The sequence below is a fragment of the Plecotus auritus genome (genome assembly GCF_963455305.1).
Source record: "Plecotus auritus genome assembly, chromosome: 8".
In the NCBI taxonomy this organism is placed as follows: domain Eukaryota; kingdom Metazoa; phylum Chordata; class Mammalia; order Chiroptera; family Vespertilionidae; genus Plecotus; species Plecotus auritus.
The window spans coordinates 76,079,883-76,100,823 of NC_137782.1; the positions used below are offsets into that span (position 1 = coordinate 76,079,883).

The 20,941-nt window shown below is 41.3% G+C and overlaps 1 protein-coding gene across 1 annotated transcript in view; it reads left to right on the forward strand.

The window, feature by feature from the left end:
- SPTLC3 (serine palmitoyltransferase long chain base subunit 3) overlaps positions 1-20,941 on the forward strand; it is a 144,914-nt gene that overhangs the window by 76,046 nt on the left and 47,927 nt on the right. The window contains exons 5-7 of the mRNA XM_080684793.1: positions 1,094-1,218; positions 3,162-3,255; positions 13,365-13,470. Coding sequence (XP_080540919.1) covers positions 1,094-1,218; positions 3,162-3,255; positions 13,365-13,470 — 325 coding nt within the window. The remainder of the gene's footprint in view (positions 1-1,093; positions 1,219-3,161; positions 3,256-13,364; positions 13,471-20,941) is intronic.

Genomic DNA, 20,941 nt, shown 5'->3' on the forward strand with positions numbered 1-20,941 from the left:
TTAAATTAAGTTAAATAAAATTTAAAACTCAGTTTCTCTATTGCACTAACTACTTGTTGCTAGAGGCCACCATATAGGATGGTGCAGATCTGGAAGTTAGAGTGGTAACAAAAAGAAAAACATGGGAGCATTGGTTTGCTCTCAGTAAGGCATGAGGGGATTATGTAGAGAAAGGGGTTTGAAAGTAAGCATATAAAAGATACCAAAATGGTAAAAATGTGAACTTTAGAGTTTGACTAGATTACCTCTGTTGCTTTTTTTCTGTGACCTCTTTACACTTTAGCTTTCTTATCTGTAAAGTAATAATACCTGGATTCCTGGCCTATTAAGATTAAATGAGATAACCTAAATAGTGGGCTTTGAAATCTAGCATGTTCCAAAGGTTCAATAAATTATAACTAGATTTATTAGTATTTATGGAATATGTTTACATGTGAGTGTGGGGAACCTTTGAGGGGTTAATATTTAATCAATTATTTGTGAGATGTAGGGTATGGAGAGAAAGAAATTGTGGAATTTTTTATGGTTTTTATTGCATCATAAGGTATTTATATAGAAAGTACACCAATCACAAGTATTTAGCTCAATGGATTTTCACAAAGCAAACATACCCATGTAACTAGCACACTGATCTAGAAATAAAACACTTAAAGAATCTCAAAGCTCTTCTCATGCTCCCAGTAAAAGAAACCACCACCCTGACTTCCAACATACTAGGTTAGTTATATCTGTTTGTAAATTTTATATAAATGTACTCATACAGCCTGTGTGAGTATATAAGTATCTGACTTATTTCACTCAATCACTAATTTGTGAGATTTTTTTTAAGTTGTTGTGTTGTACAGTAATTTGTTCTTTCTCATTTCTGTGTTGCATTTGATTATATAGATACTCCCACAATGCAATTATTCATTCTGTAGTAGATGGACATTTGGGTTGTTTCTGTATGGGAGCTATATAGTAAATATACCTGCTATGCATCACCAAAATATATAGATAAATTTTGGTGATGGGTATGTACTGGAATTTGAGTTTTAATTCTTGGACTTTCTGTGAAAGAGAAGACTCACTCATCCTATTATTCCGTGTGCAGGAACCTTGAATAAGCATAAAGAGTTGGAGGACCTTGTGGCTCAGTTCCTGAATGTAGAAGCAGCCATGGTCTTTGGGATGGGATTTGCAACTAACTCAATGAATATTCCTGCACTAGTTGGAAAGGTGAGAATTTGTTAACATAATTTCTTCTTCTGTATTTTTCCTAAGAATTATAACTGAGAAGGCCCTTTGTTAGAGATATAGCTCAGAAGTTCCTTTTCTGAGGAAAAGCCTAATGGATGTCCAGCTTTTAAACTACATGTACTAGCTTAGTCCAGCAAGTCTCTTCGTCATTATATCCTGGTTATAGAATTGCAGCCCCAGATGTGAGTCAAATTTCATCTTTCATTCAAAATGCGTTGATTTCTTAGCAAAATCAATTAAATTTGTAGGCTCCCAACTCATCATCTATAATGTAAACAACACTTATTAAGCATTTATTTGAACAAAACATTTTGCTTGTACCATTCATTCATTTATTCATTCACTCAGTAAATACCAGATTGAGAATCTACTATGTCCTGTTGTGAGGCAAGATGCAGAACATACAAAGATGAACAAGACTTGTGCCTTATAAACTTATGTAATTTACATTCTAATGGAGAAAAAAAACCACACCAAATAAAGTAGGATGACTAACACAGAGAAGGCATGTATATACATGGGGAAGGACAAAAAGTTGCCCTCGAACTCTTCTTGAGAAAGCTCATTCAAAGTGGGTGAAATGAGAATCTTTTACTTATCTGTTAAGATAGATAAGTTATTTCCTTAAGACAAGGAAGAGGAAACAGCATGGGTAAGGGCCTAGGTTGGGAAGAACTAGAGTATAGGGTAGTGGATGGAGAAGGGACCAGAGATGATGGCAGATGCCAAATTGCAAAGTCTTGCAGTGTAAATCATGTGCAAGTTTTGAAATTCTTCCTGAGAAAAAATGGGGAGTAGGTTGGTTTATTTTAAGTAAAATCAAGTGCCATAACCAGATTTACATTTTTTAAGAAATCTGACTCGTGACAACTAAATGTAATGTATAGTCTTTGGTTGGATTATGTATTTAAAAAATAGAAGGAAAAAGAATATCTGTAAAAGACATAAGCCAGTATTAGGACAGTTGGGGAAACATCATTTTGAACTGTATATTACATAATATATAAATGTTTAATTTCTTGGGTGTGATGATTACATTGTGATTTTGTAGGAGAATGTTCTTGTTCTTAATAAAAACATGCTGAAGAACTTCAGGATGAGGTATCATGAGGTTTACAAATAACTCCCAAATATTCACCAAAAAATAATAAATGCACACACATGTCTGGAGTATAGAGTATAGCAATGTTTCTGGCGCTTGCCTCAAAAACTCAAAACATGTTATGTATGAAGTTTCCAAAATATAAGGAAGAACTCACAGATTCTGGGTGGCCATGGAAGACAAATGGCCACCATAGTTTTGTCTCTGCATTTTGGGTATGGTTGAGCAATTTCAAAATTTATAATGTTTTCATTCAAAAGTAAAACTAATTTTATAAGTTGTAATTTATAAGCAGTAAATTAGATTGGGCTTTTCCACATGTCTCAGACTGAATTGCCATTCATACTTTTCCAAATGCAATGTTTTTAACTGTCAAGCAGTGATGCTCTTATTGCATGAATGTCAGTACAGTGAAGAATGAGATAGAAAAGACCCTGCCTTTCAAAAGGAAACACCAAAACTGTCCCAAATAATCCAGCATGGGATTGAAGGGCCCCAGCAAGTCCCCAACCCACCCAAAAGTATATCAGTTTTCCTGTCAAACATCAATCCTTTATACAACAGCTGTTGCTGAACCACGGTCTTAAATGACCTTTTCTGCTGAAAATTAAATGTAAGTGATTAAGGATGTAATCCCTTAAAACAACTCCCAACTCCTTCAGCTAATTGCTGAATAGTATTTTATTCATAAAGACACCAGATTAAAGTTTGGGGCTTTTAAAACTGAAGTGGGTGCACGAGTCTATGTTACTGTTCCCACATGTTGTTTTTTCTTAACTTTATTTATTGACTGTGTCATATGTGCTTTTTTTCTAAACAGGGATGCCTCATTTTAAGTGATGAGTTAAACCACGCATCTCTTGTTCTTGGGGCCCGACTCTCAGGTGCAACCATAAGGATCTTCAAACACAACAGTGAGTATCAATATATTTATCCAACATGTACCACTTGTTTCTAGAAGAATGTTAAAATGATTGATGGGGCTTTGTCCTTGCTCTTCAAACCCGGAGCTTAGCCTAAGGAAACACAATTGTGTTTATATTCACTACTGGCTTGTTAACCTCTGCTGACCCAGAACAAATGGTTGAAGTGCACTAAACACTCGGATTGTTAAGTGCAAACCAAACACATTAGTGTCACTGTTATTAGAGGCCTTGCAATATGGCCTCTGAAGACATGACTGATCTCTTAGAACTACCATTTAATTATCAGGAGTGTTATAACTCTTCCTTTTCTATTACTCTGCCTTGGGAAATTTGAAGACTTGTTTAAGTTGTATGTTATAATCAGGTAAAAAGTCATCTTCCTTAGCAAAATGCTTCTTTTCACTATCCTCATTCACTACAGACTCAGACACCCTCCCCCTGCCACACACACACACACACACACACACACACAGTCACACAGTTTATTCAACTTGATTGAAATGCTCTTTTAGGCTCTGAGTTGTGGTTGGATGAGGAGGAAGAGGCAGAGGCTATTTATTCTTACAGACTGATGGGGCAGCCTAGGAAATACTTAAAAGGAGGTAGTGGGGGACACCTGTGTTCTATTGTCCAGCTGTGATCCTGACTTGTTGCATCACCTTATGTAAATCCTTTAATTATTCATGTACTCAGTTTTCTCATCTGGAAAATAAGGGTGTTGAACTATCCAGTGTGCAAGGATCCCTCTGATTCAGTTTCTGATTCTAATTCATTACTATGATCAGAATTTTCCTTTTTTTCATTGTGTGCACATGTGCGTGCATGCGCGCGCGCACACACACACACACACACACACACACACACACTTGTTTCCTTTCTCTTCCTTTTCACCACCTTTCTCTCCTGCTTGCCCCTCCTCTCTACTGTTTCCTTTTCCTCTTCCTTGACACTACCCTCCATGCTCCAAGGAAGTAACAAAGACTAAAGTAAGGAGAAGAAAAGTGATAGAGAACTGAGGGAGAATTGTTCCAGTTGTTTTGTTCACCTCACAGAAATATCAGACCAAAGAACAATTGCCACATGCGAAGAAAAGCAAAAGAATGGAAGAGTTCTAAAGTGAATCTCCTTTATAACTTGCAGTTTTTCTAATGAAAAATCTCCTACTTTCACTGAGTAGGATGAGGTCTAGCTATGCCATTCCTGAACCACCTTCAGCAGCTGTGTGATTATGAGTCCAGTTCAGAACCAGACCCTCTGGAAGAACCAGACTTGAGGTCCCTCCAACCTAGCCCAATTATGACAGCCCAATCCATGTTAATTCAAAATATCTTGTCTCCATTTCTTTATTTTGCATCAAACAATCAAACTTGGCTAGTCGCTGATAAGCCAAGTTACATTCCTCCAGTTCTGTTTCATTTACCATTGATCGTCACATCCAGACTCAAATTATGTTGACAGTGTTGAAAATTCATGCTTTGAGTAAACATCTTTTAAAAGTTCAAGAAATAAACTTACTAAGAGACCACAGAGTCCTAGCCAGTTTGGCTCAGTGGATAGAGCGTTGAAGGGTTGCAGGTCAAGAGTACTTAACTTCAGCTGCAGACTCGATTCCTGGCCCTGTCAGGGCGTGTGTGGGAGGCAACCAGTTAATGTGTCTTACACATCATTGTTTCTCTCTCTCTTTGTGTCTCTCTCCCTCCTTTCTGCTCTCTCTAAAAATCAATGGGAAAATATCCTCGGGTGAGGATTAACAAAAGAGAGAGCGAGAGAGAGACCACAGAAAATGTCTTTGATATTAACACAATTATACCCTTTTGATTCTTTGGCATGACGGGTGGTTGGTGATCAGAGATTTTATCTACTTGGGGAAGGGTAAAGAACAGCTGGCAATTATTTGACTGTAGTTCCATCCATAGATATGGTTAAATGTAATAATCTTGTATAACCCCCTTCTGCATTGTCTCAAGATTGGTTTGTGTGCTTAAAAGAATACAGTAGAAAAAAAAACAAAAAACAAACAAACAAACAAAAAAGAATACAGTAGAAGAGATGATATGTCACTCTTAAGATTATGTTCTAAAGACATCGTAGGCTTCTGCATCTCCTTTTTTGGATCACTTATGAGGACATTCAGGCAGCCAAGAACCATGGAAGGAGGACACCTTGACTGATCTCCTGCCAATATCTTCACTGCAGCCTCACATATTTTATGGGCCAGAATACCCAGCTAAGATTCCCAAAGTCCTAATTTGCAAAATCTACCAGATAATAAGTGTTTGTTGTTTTAAGCCTCTAAGTTCTGGGATAATTTGTTACATAACAATAGATAACTTATATATCTTCTCTGGCCACCATTGCCGGGGTAGAAGCTAAACATCCAAGCATGACTTTCTACTTCCTCCTTCTTTGAATCTAGAATGAATAGCTCATTCTAAAATGAATGGCTCGGCAGAACCTGAATTCTTCAACCCAACTTTATTCACACGGTCACTGGCAAAGAAGCCAAAATAGGTTGAGTTGGAAGACAAGCAATTCTTGGTCTACATGGGGACAAGAAACCTGAGAGCCTGCAGCACATAGGTCAGGGAGGGAAATAAGATTTGTCTACAGCTTCTTGAGACACAGTTTCCCATGGCCAAAGAATGTCAGGCTTTGCCCCACCATGTTAGCAAACCCTCTTTTGTGAGGAATGGGGCAGAGGTAGCTAGAAGTGCTTCTTTTCCTATTGGCTAATGATGAAATATGGGGTAATCATCACCCACATTCCAGTTCCACAAAGAGTCATCAAAAAGTTTGCTCTTATCCTTGGATATATGGAGTGGATGCCAACAATGTGAACATGTCATTGAAGATTTTTCCGTATTTTTTTCAAACACAAATATGAAATACAAATGATTTAGCTGAAACCATATAATGGGAACATTTTTAAACAGAGCCCTACGAAACAACTTTATTTAAAATATTCAAATAAAATGATGCAGTTCAGCCACAGATGAGTCCATTCATTATGGCTACTCAGAAATTGCTCTCGTGTAGGTTCATTTCTCCCAGGAGCTGACCCTGAGACAAGGGTTTGGGTGCCAATCACTTATTCAGGAAGTGATCCCAGGAAGCACTAGCAGGTGAGCAGAGAATGGAGACAGAGAAGGAAAGGCAGCCAGTCCTGGGCATGTTGTCAAGCAAGTTACCCCAATAGACAAGTGGAGCTCAGTCCTACTAGGAAACTATGGGAGGCTGTGTAGACATACTTCAGTGTTATTCCATCTCAGGGGGGAAGGGAGCTGGGGCATTTATCCACCAATTCACACTTGAGAACTGTCCTTACTCAGCCTGAGTTTGTTCCCACAGCCTGGAAAAAAAATTCTCGTACCAAGAATGGCCTACCTTTGTAATAAGGAGCTGGGCTGAGGGATATAGGCAGGGCATGTACAGCATATGCAGATGCTCTACTCTAGCTACTGCCAGGCCATATGTGGGACCCAGAGGGCTGTGAGTCTTTGTGTAAAAATCAGTCTATGGTTTATCCTATTAGTAGCCTGAATTTCAACCCAGATTGCTGACGTTGGCTTCTGAATTCCTCTGGCTCAGTGCTAAGAATATCTCCTTGAGTTTTCTACTGTGGGCAGCTTCAGGGAAATAGCCAATCGTTAGTTTGCTTTTGTGACTCATTGGGTGGCACAAAACAGGCTCTCCAGCATTGCACACCCTAAGTGCAGGCATCAACTCCCACAACCCTAAGTGAAGGCATCAACTCCAACCAGGCACCAAGTTTGATCTCCACTAGGATTTTAGTGTATTTGAGGAAATGGGGCACTTGTTTGCCTTTGGTAAACACATCCCTTGAACTGAGTGCATTAACACCCTGAGCATGCCAGGACCTCAAACCCTTGTATAAGGTTTAACTCTCTAGAAAGATTTACATCTTCTGTTAGAAATTTAAATATATATCAAGACCGAGTGATTTTTTCCCCCTGAATCTGCTCACTTTACTGGTAATTACATATAATCTGGATTCCAGAGCATGGTTTCTCTGACTTTCCTGTACAGAGGAGTCACTCGGGGTCTTGTTAAAATACAGACTCTGTAGATCTTGGGTGGGGCCTGAGTTTCTGAATTTCTGACAAGTTTCCAGGTGACGCCAATGCTGTTGGTGCAGGACCACACAGGAAACAGCGAGGCTGTAGGCCATCTCTGTCCTCAAGTGAGCCACAAAGGGCTTTTTTAGCTAGCCTTGGAAAGGAGAAGCAGTATTTTCAGCTAAGGGAGTTGCCATGAGGTCAATGGGCTGAGCAGGCTAAGAATTTGGAATGGTTTGCAGAGGGAAAATGGAGAAGAAGAAGTGAGACTCTACCTAGAGGCATTTGATGGCCAAGAGGAGGAAGAACAAAGAGTGCAGTGTTACTGGGAAAACTCTGAGTCCTACCTCATCTGCACAAGGAAGGCTCATGAGGGCTATTTGAATTGAAGGTCAGACTTATAGAAATCACTTTGACTACTTTATAAGCCATGATCTTGAGTCAGAGCAGTTGGGTTCAAAGAATACAGCCAGCATTCATTCCAGTTGTCCTTGCTGGCACCTTGACCCAAGATTCAATATCCCAGCACTAACCTCTGAGCTTTCATGTTGTTTCCTGAGTTACATCTCACCTTCCTGTATTGACCCCATTCACTTAGAGATCCCATCTCAGTACTTTGTCTAATTCTACAGGCCCCTTCCTGAGAATCAAAGCCTTACTTACATGCTGCATTGAGCCTGAGTGCATGGGGCACACTGTGCACATGCTTCCTGCTCTGCCTATTCTTCATCCCATTTCCCCAAGTCAGAGTTGCAGATATGAACCTCCCTCCCCAAGGTACACAGACCCTGCCCTAGTACCTGTCTCACTCTCCAACCCAGTCCAGGTCCTTGCTCCCAGCTGCCTTTTTCACTCTTCTAAGAAAATTTGCTTCATTGACCTACCAAAGGCCATGCAATACCTGCCCACATATTTACAGAGCCATTATCAGGGAAACCAGAACTACACAGTATTTGCCCAACCTGCTTTGCAAAATTTAAAGCACCAAATTTTCAATGCATCAGAAATGTCCTCATTGATCTTGTGAAAAAGAGACTCTATAAATGTGACTTTGAGGAAAACATTTGCTTTGCTTGCCAAAGCTGGCCATTATTATAATGTTTTCCACCAAAGGCTAAATAAGAGGCAGTCTTAAGAGTAAAAATAATTTATTTATCATTGTTCACACTTATTTAAAGTACCTATTGCTTAATATTTCACATTTGGGTTTAATATTGAAGGATGAAACTGGATATCTCTAAAGAAATAAAAGGAATGGGAGAAAAAATGGGGACCAAAGAATTTTTAAAAATAACAGGCAGCATTTCTTCACCATCCAACCATAATTTTACTGAAGCAATAGCTGTTGAGTGCTTATCGTTTGCAGACATGAATGTATTTTTGGCGCTTGGCCCATGGTATAGAGAACCAGAGGGTTTATCTAACTGCAGCTAGGGGTAGGGTTTGTGGAGCTTTGAATGATGATGGATGGATTACCAACCACACTGGGCAGCATATGAAAAGTGGAGGCTGACATTCATCCCAACTAGGACCAGGGGTCCTGGATCCAGGTAGGAAAAAAGGGCGTCGAGGGATAGGCAGTGAAGGAAGTACTTATGTTTCAACACAAGCTCAGTTGCATAAGAGAAGAGGAAGAAGGAAGCCTTGGCAGAAGAAACAGTGCCGTCCCTGTACAGCAAAGAAAGAACAAAGCCAAATATCCAGTTCTTATCTTCTTGAAGATACTCTTCAAACTACACCCAACCTTTCTGCTTAGAAGACTGTGGCTGGCTCCCTTGTTTCCTTGCACCCTCCTTACACAGGATCTTATCTGCAGCTTTCCCAGATCCCAGAAGCTTGGAATTTGGGACAGGTCCAAGAACAAACTCTCAGAGTGTAGTTGTCACCCAAGCCTGGTTCTAGGTTTTGGCACAGAGTTGGAGTACTCCAGATATTTAGTAATTCAGTAGTCCAGTACCCATGCCTGGCTATGCACCGGATACCAGAATGTGGTCTCATGCTTTCATTTTTGATAGCTATACATTTAGCACCCACCCAGCCAGCTGGCTCCTCTCAGCCCTTCACAAACCAAGGGAAACAGCCTTGGTGAGCCAGTCTTAGTGACCAATAATGTCTAAGACATTGTTGATACTCAAGTTTGTGGTGATTACAAATCCACAGTGTGCGATTATAACTTTATAACCACGTTTCACAATAGCGCTGTGTATGAGCACCTTGATGGCATCAAATTTATTCTTTTAATTTCCATATCTCAGAGTTTTCTTTATACCCTGATAAGAAAGTGGTGGTTTCTTTGGATTTGGGATTTGTTTTTGTTTTGGAGATTTGTAGTTGTTGGTTTTATAAACCTTCTGGCATTGGTTTGCTCATCTGGAAAAACAGACACCTAATCATTCTTCCCTACTTCTCAGAGCTGCCATGAGGATTAACATAATGCAAGCATAAGTGCTCTAATAAACATCAGTGTTTAAAAGTCCCATACAGATGTTAGTATGTGGCTTGCTAAAACAGTAGAACCTCATAAGGCCTGCAGAACATAAGCTTCAATCTCCAGAACCCTCTGAGTCTGTGAGCCACAAGCTGGAGCATGATAGAGCAAGACCTTAAGAATTAGAGAAACCAGATGCTAACTTGGGTCCAGAAGCCCACGCTAAGTGAAGTCATCCCTTTCTCTGTCTTGTTTCTGTGGTTCAAAGAGGTCATTGTGTTTGTCCTCTGCAGGGGAAAAATGGCTGATTGCTTTTCCCTCTGCTCAAGGATTCCAGAGTGTGGACACCAGGGGTTCTGTGAAGTTCCACCAACAGCCTCTCCCCATGGAACTCTCCATTCACACCAAGCACAGGAGGCCCCTGCCAAGGGCCGGGACTCATCTGCCTTCCATCTGCAAAATGCATAAATTACATCCAAGCCACAAAAAGGCTTGTTTTCAGGTCCCACTTGTTCTTAAAAAAAGGAGAGAAAGTTCTCTTCTCTTTAGCAGAATTCATTTTAAATTTAATCCTGAACTAAGTTATGTCTTTTTTATTGCACAAACAATACAAAAATGTATTTATGTCCAGATTTTGAAAATCTTAGATTATCCATTTTTATTTTTTTAATATGTTTTTATCGATTTCAGAGAAGAATGGAGAGGAAGAGAGAGAAATATCAATGATGAGAGAGAATCATTGATTGGCTGCCTCCTGAATGCTGCCCACTGGGGATTGAGCCACAATTTAGGAATGTGCCCTGACCAGGAATCTAACCGTGACCTGCTGCTTCATGAGTGGATGTTCAACCATTGAGCCACACCACACGGTCTGAATATTCACTTTTAAATGACTGCTAAATTTGTTCTCTTGGGCATGTTTTTATTACTTTGGCATTGGACCCACACTCATCGTGTCATTTCTGTACAAAACTTATAAATTTCAAGTCACAGAAGAAAAAACACTAAGCAGAAGTACTCGTATTCATCATCTCTTCATTCCATTCAGAGACTAACAGGCTTGTGGTAGATTATAGAAAAGGGGACTGGTTCCCCCAGTCACCTGGGTTCCTTCAACATCATAACAGCAAAGCAAAAGTGAAAACAAGAAGTCAGTGCAGCGGAAGGTTTATTATCCCTGAAATTCTCAAAATGAGAAAGCTGCTTTTGATTTCTTTGGCTGCCATCTAGTGGTGAATGACATAGTGCCAATAAAACACTACATCTGTGAAGATAGACTCTTCAAAACAGAAGCAAAAACACAGTTAATTAAGTAAATATTATTGCAGACATGAGGCTTTTCTAATAAGTCATAGTTAGTTCTAAAATGTCATTCACTTTCCTGTTTTCTGATCTGTATTCTATTCCATGAAGAGACAAAGGATTCCATGATCATTCATTGCTTTAGCACTAATACTGTGCACCAGGACCAGGGCTATAAGAATGAATAAAATAATGTTCCTGCCTTCCATGGAGGAGAGACATGAAATCAAATAATGGGAAGCATGATGTCCAAGAGGATTTAAAAGATTAAATGAGTCATCAGGGACACCAGGAAGAAAGAAATCTGTATTATGGGCCAGAAGAAATTGAGTTGAGGCTGAGTGGTGTGAGTGGGAGTTCTCCAGACAGACAAGAGGGAAAAGCATAAAGAGGAGTTAGAGACTGTGTGTTGGGGAATGCTGAGAGACCGTGTCAGGGAGCTAGGCAGAGGCAAGGTCAGGAAGGGCCTTTGAAGCTGCATTAGGTAACTCCAGTAGACCCCCCTACCCATGGTTTCACTTCCACAGCTTCAGTTACCCTCAGTCCACCATGATCTGAAATATTAAGTGGAAAACTCCAAAAATGAACAATTCATAAGTTTTAAGTTGTATGCCATTCTGAATGCGGTTACCTCAAATGTACTTGAGCAATTAAAAAAACACTTACGTAACTACTTCCCTGCACCTCTCCACAATTTTATTTCAAAGAAATACCTTGTGGCCTCATTGCAGGTGGCCCGGTTGCCATGTGGAAAAGTAAATGCACCAGCCGATGCATTCATCCAGTTATGGGGGAAACCCGAAAGTAGAGATCCAACCACAGACTGGGGACTAAAAGACAAAATTGAGGGCTCTCCATTGAGATCAAGAATCTCAGCTAACTAGAGCCTGGACCAGTGATAAGCCTGTGAATACCTGCCTCTTGAGAGCTTGTGTGCAGTGGCTAAAACCAATGTTGACTGCTATGTTAGGTTTATCTTTGCCAGGTTTCTCTTTGTGAGCATTTTAAATGGAATCTCTAATGCCTAGTGACCATTATATAACAGTAAGGTCAGCAGTTCCATAGCATCCCTATCTTTTCCAATTAACATTGGATTCTAGGTCTGAAGTACTTCAGTCTCAGATCCTCAAAAAGGGAGAGCTTAGTGAGGGCAAAGAAATATATAGTAATATAATGAGTGTAAAAATACATGCACATAAACCTCGCCTTTTTTTCTCTCTAGGATTTGCAGGTTAAACACACACAGATACACATACACACACACACACACACACACACACACACACACACACACAGCTGGGTTGGTAGGCAAATCTTTCCCAAGGGTCTGTCAACCAAAGCCCAGTCACCTACTTCTGATTGCAGACAAATGAAAGGTCACTGCTAATTATATTTGACATCCAAAGTTAACAAGAAAAATCTAGCAGACATTCATCCTTCCTCCTTCTACGTCACTGTGGAGAGTGATAAGGAGGGATAGCAGCTCTCACAGAAAAGGTAGTGGTTACAAATGTGGGTCAGGTACAGGACTTCCTTCAGTTCAAATCCTGGCTCTGCTCTTTATGATCATAGACCTCAGGCAATTTAGCAGACCTCTCCATGCCTCAGTTTTCTTCACCACAAAATGCAGATACCTCCTCCTTAGGCTCACTGAGAGGCGTAAATGAGTTATTACCAAGAATGTGCTTTGAATGGATGCAGGTAAGGCTCAATAATTGTCAGCTATTATTAATGTGTCCAAAAGTCTCCAAATATTTTGAAAAGAAAGGATAGTTGTCCCACTACCTTCAAGTGTTGACAACTCTGAAGTTGGAGGCTCCCAAAGCATAGGAAGGAGCCAGCTGCCAGCACTGCCGCCACCCCAGGCAAACTCAGCCAAACACTAACATGCTTGTGTCTTCAACATTAGGGTTAGTTCGTTATACCTCTCACAGTTCCTTTCAACCTGGCAAGAAAACTTACACACAAAAGATGCATTTAATGTAGAATTTCCTTCTCTGTAAGGGCAGGAAAGGAGAGTCTTTTAAGAGCCTTTGAAGCCATGTGCCTCCAGCAGAGGTTTATTCTGCCTGCTATGCAAACCCAACTAGTCACCTGTCAGATTCCAACTCTACTAAAAAGAGGACCCCTCTACCCTACCCCCAGCTCCCCAGGTATTCTCTGATTTCAACTTTGTTCTCTGAAAATTGAGGTCTCAGCCTGAGCCTAAAAAATCTGCCACCTCCCCAAAAATGATGATGAGGAAGGAAAAAAATTCCTCTAGTGACTCAATTTTTTTGTATTATTTAAAGACATGCAAAGCCTAGAGAAGCTCCTGAGAGATGCTGTAATCTATGGCCAGCCTCGAACCCGCAGAGCTTGGAAAAAGATTCTCATCATGGTGGAGGGCGTCTACAGGTATGTAAATAACCGGAGACATTTCAACACTAAGAAGCCCACGGCAAGCTGACAAATGGGGAAAGGCTGACCTCTGCTAGCAAGAGGGAAAAATGAGTGAGATATAGATATGATGGAGGGGTCTGAGCTAAGCTATGAATGTGAGCTGTCAAGCCTTGGGTCACCTGTATCTTCAATGACTATACAAATGGCAGAGCACCTTGGCAGCTGGCATACTTGTGAAGGCTTCTTTAGAAATATCTTTACAGGGCATTGCTGACTTGCATTGATTCTTTCTTCTACCTGTGGTGGACCATAGTTTCAAAGGCCTTTGGGGGCTGGGTGATTCAACATCAGAATGCTCTTTGCCTTTACAACTCTAGCAAATGTTGCCCATGGGCACCTGGGTGGCCTTACCTGGACATGCAGCCAACCTCCAGTTGTTTGCTGATCTTGGCCAATAATTGGTATCAGAATCCAAAAGACCTGCTCATTTCCCTCAACCTGAACTGCAGTTCTCCATAGAGAGCCGGGGGCGGCGGGTGGGGAGGGAGAATGGTCTTGGCTCTAGCCTGAGTTTTCTGCCCGCTTTTGAGGCCCCATTAAAGCTTTCGGAGCTGCACTTCTATATTGCAGCTTGTGATTGAGTTTGCCTCATTCCCTGACTGGATTGATTATCAGTACTGAAATGGAAATTTCCTCCAAGCTCTCCTTCTGTTAGATACCCTTCAAGGAAACATTATCTCAGAGTTGCTCACTCCTAAATCAATCCTTAAACAATCTTATATTAGAGGAATGGAGGAAGATGTTTCCTATGAGATAATTATAGGAAAGTGAAAAATATAAAAAGGAAGAGAATGAGGGCTTAACTTCCCAACAAGGAGGAATATGGCCACAGAGGAGACTTGGGAACAGAAACAGCAGGTTTTTTCATCCAGCTAATCTAATTGGTCTTGGAGTGCATGCTGTTCCTCTTACATAAATAAATGACAAGCAGCAGACGAAATGTGTCTCCATCCATTTTTTGGGGGAAAAAGAAGTGCTTTCTCCAAAATTTAAAATTATCATCATCCTAGTATCATTTTTTCCCCTCTAGTATTTAATGCCCCAATAGCTGGTGTTCTGGGTGTCCCCAGTGCTACTGTGGGGTTGCAAAGTTGGCATTTCAAATTTCTAGTAGGCCACTCTCTGCATCACCTACCAGGACTCCTCAGATGTGTCCTGTTTATGAAATCTCTGGGATCACCCTAGACCAGCATTCTCAACCAGGGTGATTTCTTACCCATAACTCACCCCCACCCCAGGCACATTTGCCAATTTTCAGCCATCACAAATGCAGATCACATTGGCATCTAGTGGGCAAAAGGCCAGGGATGCTGCTGAACAGCTCACAATGCACAGAACAGTCTCCTACAACAAAGGGTTATCCAGCTTAAATGTCAACAGGGCTGAGGTTGGGACACCCTGCTCTAGAATAATTGAACTATTCACTGGCTCTGAACTTGCTACTTTCAGGAAATAAGCTCACATTGCCTTGGGTTGTCATAACTGCAAGCATAGACCTTTCTTCCTATGAGATTTGTGCCAGCTGCCAGCCTGGAGGGGAGCCCTTATCTAAACACCTGTCACAGGGCCTGGAATAGCGGGGGGACCTATCAGCTGAGGAAGAGCAGACTGGGCATCTCCATTAACCAGAGCAAACAAAATCCAACTGAAAATAAATAGACCTTGACTCCACTAAAAGAAACTTGCATTTTAAGCACTTTGATCATGGCTGAAATTAAGTGGGCCACCAGCGTTTTTACTCTCAGATATTCCCATCAGTAACAAGAGAAATCACTCCAACAGCAGGACCTGTTCATAGCTACACTGGGTCTGGGTCCTACCATGACCTCAGGAGGACAGGAGAGCTGGGTGTGGATTCCTGGCTCTAAGCCAGCCCAGCACTAGACCACAAGTTTGCAACTTCAGCTTCTCTAGTAATGATTGACCATTCTGTGATCCATTGCTGCATAACAGACCACACCAAAATGGGACGGCTTTACACGAAATGAGCAGTTATTTCCCATGCTCCCATGGACTATTTGGACCAGCTGAGCAGTTCTCCTTCTGCTCTGCATGGTGTTGGTTAGGGGCCATTCATTATGCTGGGTGGTCAGCTGGGGCTGGGATATCCAAACGACCTCACTCCCACATTTGGGCTCTTGGTATTGGCTGTTGACTGAGGTACCTGGTTCTCTGCCCTTCCCTGGGGTGCTTTTTCTATATGAAGGCTCATCTCAGGTGGAGCTTCCTCACAGCATGGCGGCTGGATTCCAGGAGAAGGAAAGCAGAAGCTGCCAGTCTTTTGAGGGCAGAGCTTGGAGCTGGCACAGTATCACTTCTGCCACACTCATTTGGTTCAAGCACATTACAAAGCCAGCCCAGATTCAAAAGGAGGGAAAATAGAGCAGCTTCTTGATGGCAGGACTGGCTTATGTGTCCAGGGATGGGAAGATGTGTAAGCAGCCATTGTTGGTGGGAATCTATCCCAAGGGCTCCATAAACCTGGCATGTGACTTGCCATCACAGAGAGATTCCTTTAATCTCGCCAGAAGTATGGTATTTAAATAAGACTATGAACTAAAAGGCTTCATTCATAGATAAGAAGTAGAGCACCTCTTAGACAGTCCTCAGTGCCTCCTGGGGCCTCAGTTTCCTCAATTGTTAAAGAAGGCTAGCCTAGAATAGAGTTCTGGAACATATGGATGTTCTCATTTGATGCGGCCACCAAAAATGAAATTATTTCCCACAGATTTTTCAAAGGGTCAGGGTTATGAATGTGCAATCAATAGTTTCCAAAATGCACTGCCACTTTTTAGAGATGTACTATGAACACATACCTTGTTGATATCTACGGGAAGTCTCCTTTGAACTTTCACTCCAAGATTTTATCTCTTGCTTGTGGCTTCTCACCACGGGCAAAGTCCTCCCACCACAGGGAGCTCACCAAAATCAATGTTTTCATAACTCTGAAAGAGAGCAGTCAGCCAAATCAGAAAGTTTCAGGCAGGTAACAGGTAGAAACGGCTAGATACCAAGGCCAAGAAGTCAGTAAGCTCAACAAAAGCAGTTGTGATCATAATAACATCAATAATAATAGTCATGTCACTACCCATCAATCATCTACATATTATTCTTTACATATGGAATATAGAAGAGTCAGGATTTGCAGGGAGGCCTGGGACCTGGATTCAAATCTTGTTGCTGCCTACAGCTGAGTTCCCTTCATAAGGTTCTTTTTTTCTTCTTTTTTATATTTTTATTGCTTTCAGAGAGGAAGGGAGAAGGAGAGAAATATAGAAACATCAATAATGAGAGAGAATAATTGATTGGCTGCCTCCTGAACACTCCCCACTGGGGATCGAACCCACAATCTAGGCATGTGCCCTTGACTGGAATCGAACCTGGGACCACTCAGCCCACAGGCCAACACTCTAGTCACTGAGCAAAACCAGCCAGGGCCATAATGTTCTTCGTTAAGTGTTAAATGAGGTCATATAAGCTAATGCTTGCCAAAGCCCAGCCCACAGTAAGCCTGCAACCAAGGGTAGCTTCTTTCATCATTAAATTTATTTTCAGTTGAGGAAATTGCGACTTGGAAAATAACCATCTGTATAGCGAAGCTGTTTGCTCTTCACCCATCTCGAGGAGGGGTGTCAGAGGAAGGAACCAACATTAATCATATTTCTACTCCTTGCTGAGCATTTCCCATATGCCATCTTGAGTAAGCCTCCCCAGGTCTCTTGAGGTTATTGTGAAGATGAAGACATCGGGGCTCTGAGGCCAGGACAACTTGCCCCAGGGCAGATAACTGAGATGAAACAGAGCTGGGATTCAAACCAGGTGGCCCTGCTGGGACAGAGGCCCAGTGTAAACAGGAGAGTCAGCTAATGTGTCCACATCTAATGAAGTAAACATGGAAATTACAAGGTCATCCATTTGACTTTCAGCATTTACCTATCAAGGGCTTAGGTTCTTTATCTGTAAAAATAGGAAAATTGAAACTTGAAGTCTAAAGTTCCATGATTCCATGATTTTTGGTTTAAAAGTACAATAGTAAGATTTTAGTATTCTGAATTGTATTTTCCTTTAAGTATTGTTTTTTTAAAATCATACTCTTTAATTTTGTGTCTCTGAGAAGTCTAGTTTTTGAATCATTGTGGCTGAGAAATCTCAAAATTATTAAAAATATATACGAAAGGAGAGAGGGGTCCTTAAATAATCTGAGATATAAACTAGCATAGCTGTAACACACACTTTCAAAATAAAATTAACCAAGAAATAATAGCCAACCCTTCACAAAAACACATATATAAAGAAATGCTGAAGTTTCAGAATGCCATTTTCTCTAAGAATTTAAGCCATTCTTCTCAAAATAATGTAGGTTTAAGGATTGAGCACTTCTGTGGTAATCTCTAACCTATGCCTCTATCATTGAAATAAATAAAGACAAAGAAAAAGAAAACAGTAGTTACTCTATTTTTAATTAGTCTTAGCTCTTTTTGCTCTCTCTTTCCACCTTCCTTTCTTCTCTTGGGTTATACTTTGGGCCCAGAAAAGAGATTTTTCCACCATGTAAGTTGGCAAACTACCAGTTTAATTCCCAATCCTGCCAGTGGATAATATGGTTTATTTGGGGAGGAGAAGGTGGTGAGAGGGAGATTTCCAAAAGGAGTCTTGTCACTTAGCTAATACACTATGTAATAGAAAGGATATAAAGAAATTATTCACTGGCTTGCTGGTTTAAGAATAATTCAAATTCCTGCACAGAACTTCAAATTAACTGGTGGAATTATCTTACCTGCAATATATTTTAGTTGATTTTCTTCTATTGAAGTCAAAAGAAAACACAACTTTCCATTCAGGAAGAAAGAATAAACACTCTTCTTGTTTTCTACTTCGTTTTGACAGCAATTCACAGGAATAGCATAGATACCTTTTATGCATGCACCAAACCCAATATCCCTCTATAGGAAATGGTTCAATTCAAATGGGGTCACAATGAGAAAATGAAAACTTAGTGCGAGTGAATATAACTCTTTATAAAGGCTTAGTTCTCCTTAGATTCAAGTGTGCCCTGCATTAACTCCAGAAATCAGCAGTATCGTAGAGTCATTAATCTTACAGGGAGAAATATAAACCAGGTGGGCAGACTCCTAACATCAGCTAGACCAGCCCCAGTGAAGGATGGCTAATTAGCTGCCCCCAGTGTCTGCAAACTGTTCAACATTAACTCTGGCTCCTGCCAAATTCAGTTCCAGAACAAAGAATGGTTATTTGTGACATGTCAAGTTTTTTAGTATATTTGTGTTACCAACTTAAAACAGTTTAAAGATGAGAAGAAAATTCTAGCATTTTGAAGGCATAGAGCCATTTATTATATATGACACCTATATGCCTCTTTCCTAGAAGATGCAACACAGAGCATTGTCAAGGGCTCCTGCTTTCTCAAGGGAGGCCTCATCACAGCCATGTTCTCCTAGGCTTCTCCTAAGAACAGAAACAACCCAGTGAGCATGCATTCATATTTTAGACACTTTACCGGCATTATTTCTCATCATTCTTATAAAGATGTTATAAGGAGGGTCCCATCATCATCCTTATTTTACATACTAGAGGCCTGGTGCATGAAATTCATGCACGGGGGAGGAGGTATGTCCCTCAACCCAGCCTGCACCCTCTCCAATCTGGGACATCACTCTCACAATCCAGGACTGCTGGCTCCCAACCACTCGCCTACCTGCCTGCCTGATTGCCCCTAACTGCTTCTGCCTGCCAGCCTGATCACCCCTTAACCACTCCCCTGCCAGCCTGATCGATGCCTAACTGCTCCCTTGCCAGCCCGATTGCCCCTAACTGCCCTCCCTTGCAGGCCTGGGTCCCTCCCAACTACCCTTCCCTGCAGGCCTGGTCCCTCCCAACTGCCCTCCCCTGCTGGCCTGGTCGCCCTTAATTGCCCTCCCCTGCAGGCCTGATCACCCCCAATTGCCCTCTTTTGCAGGCCTTGTTGCCCCCAACTGCCCTCCCCTGCAGGCCTGGTCCCCCCCAACTGTCCTCCACTGCAGGCCTGGGTCCCCCCCCCCAACTGTCCTCCCCTGCAGGCCTCGTCCCCCCAACTGCTCTCCCCTGCAGGCCTGGCCCCTCCCAACTGCCCTCCCCTGCAAGCCTGGGTCCCCCCCAACTTCCCTCCTCTGCCAGCCTGGTCACCCCTAATTGCCCTCCTCTGCTGGCCGGATCGCCCACAACTGCCCTCCCCTGCAGACCATCTTGTGGTGGCCATCTTGTGTCCACATGGGGGCAGCCATCTTTGACCACATGGGGGCAGCCATCTTGTGTGTTGGAGTGATGGTCAATTTGCATATTACTCTTTTATTAGATAGGATGAGAAAACTGAGGCACAGAACATCATATAAGTCTGCCCACATCCTCAATTCGCAAGTGGTATGGCTACAACCTAAGCTTGCGATCAGATGGCTATACCTCCTCCTCCTCAATGGAAACAACTTTAGCAAGCAATTGATCTAAGAACATATTGGAATTAACTCACAAACTTATGTAAGAGAAGATGGCTCTGTTTGGTCTTCATTTCATTCAAATCTGAAAACAGCCATTCAGAACAAAGCACAAATGAAATAAGCTGAATTTCATTAAAATTAAGAACTTCAGCTTTGCAAAAGACAGTGTTAAGAGAATTAGAAGACAAGCCATAGACTGGAGAGATAGCTGCAAAAGATATAGCTGATGAAGGACTGTTATCTAAAATTTAAACAAACTCAAAGTTCAACAGTAAAGAGACAAGCAACTTGATTAAAAAATGAGCCAACAGACACCTCACAAAAGAAGATATACAGATGCAAATACACATATGAAAAGATGCTCCACATATGTCATCAGAGAATTGCAAACTGAAACAACAATGAGATACCACTACACACTTATTAGAATAGCCAAAATCTGGAGCACTGACAACATGAAATGCAGGCAAGGATGTGTCACAATAGGAACTCTCATTCATTGCTGGTGGGACTGCAAAATGTGCAGCCACTTTGGGAAACAGACTGGTAATTTCCTACAAAACTGAACATACTCTGATCTACAATCCAACAATCATGCTCCTTTGCATTTACCCAAAAGAGTTGAAAATGTGTGTCTACACAAAACCCTGTACATAAATCTTTATAGCGTCTTTATTCATAATTGTCAAAACTTGGAAGCAACCGAAGTGCCATTCAGTCTGTCAAGGGATAAACAAACTCTGGTACATCCAGACATCGAATATTATTCAGTCTTAAAAAGAAATGAGCTATCAAGCCATGAAAAGCTGTGGGGAAAAAAACTAAATGCACATTACTAAGTGAAAGAAGCTAATCCAGAAAGGCTACATAGTGTATGATTCCAACTATATGACATTCAAGAAAAGACAAAATATGGAGACAATAGAAAGACTAGT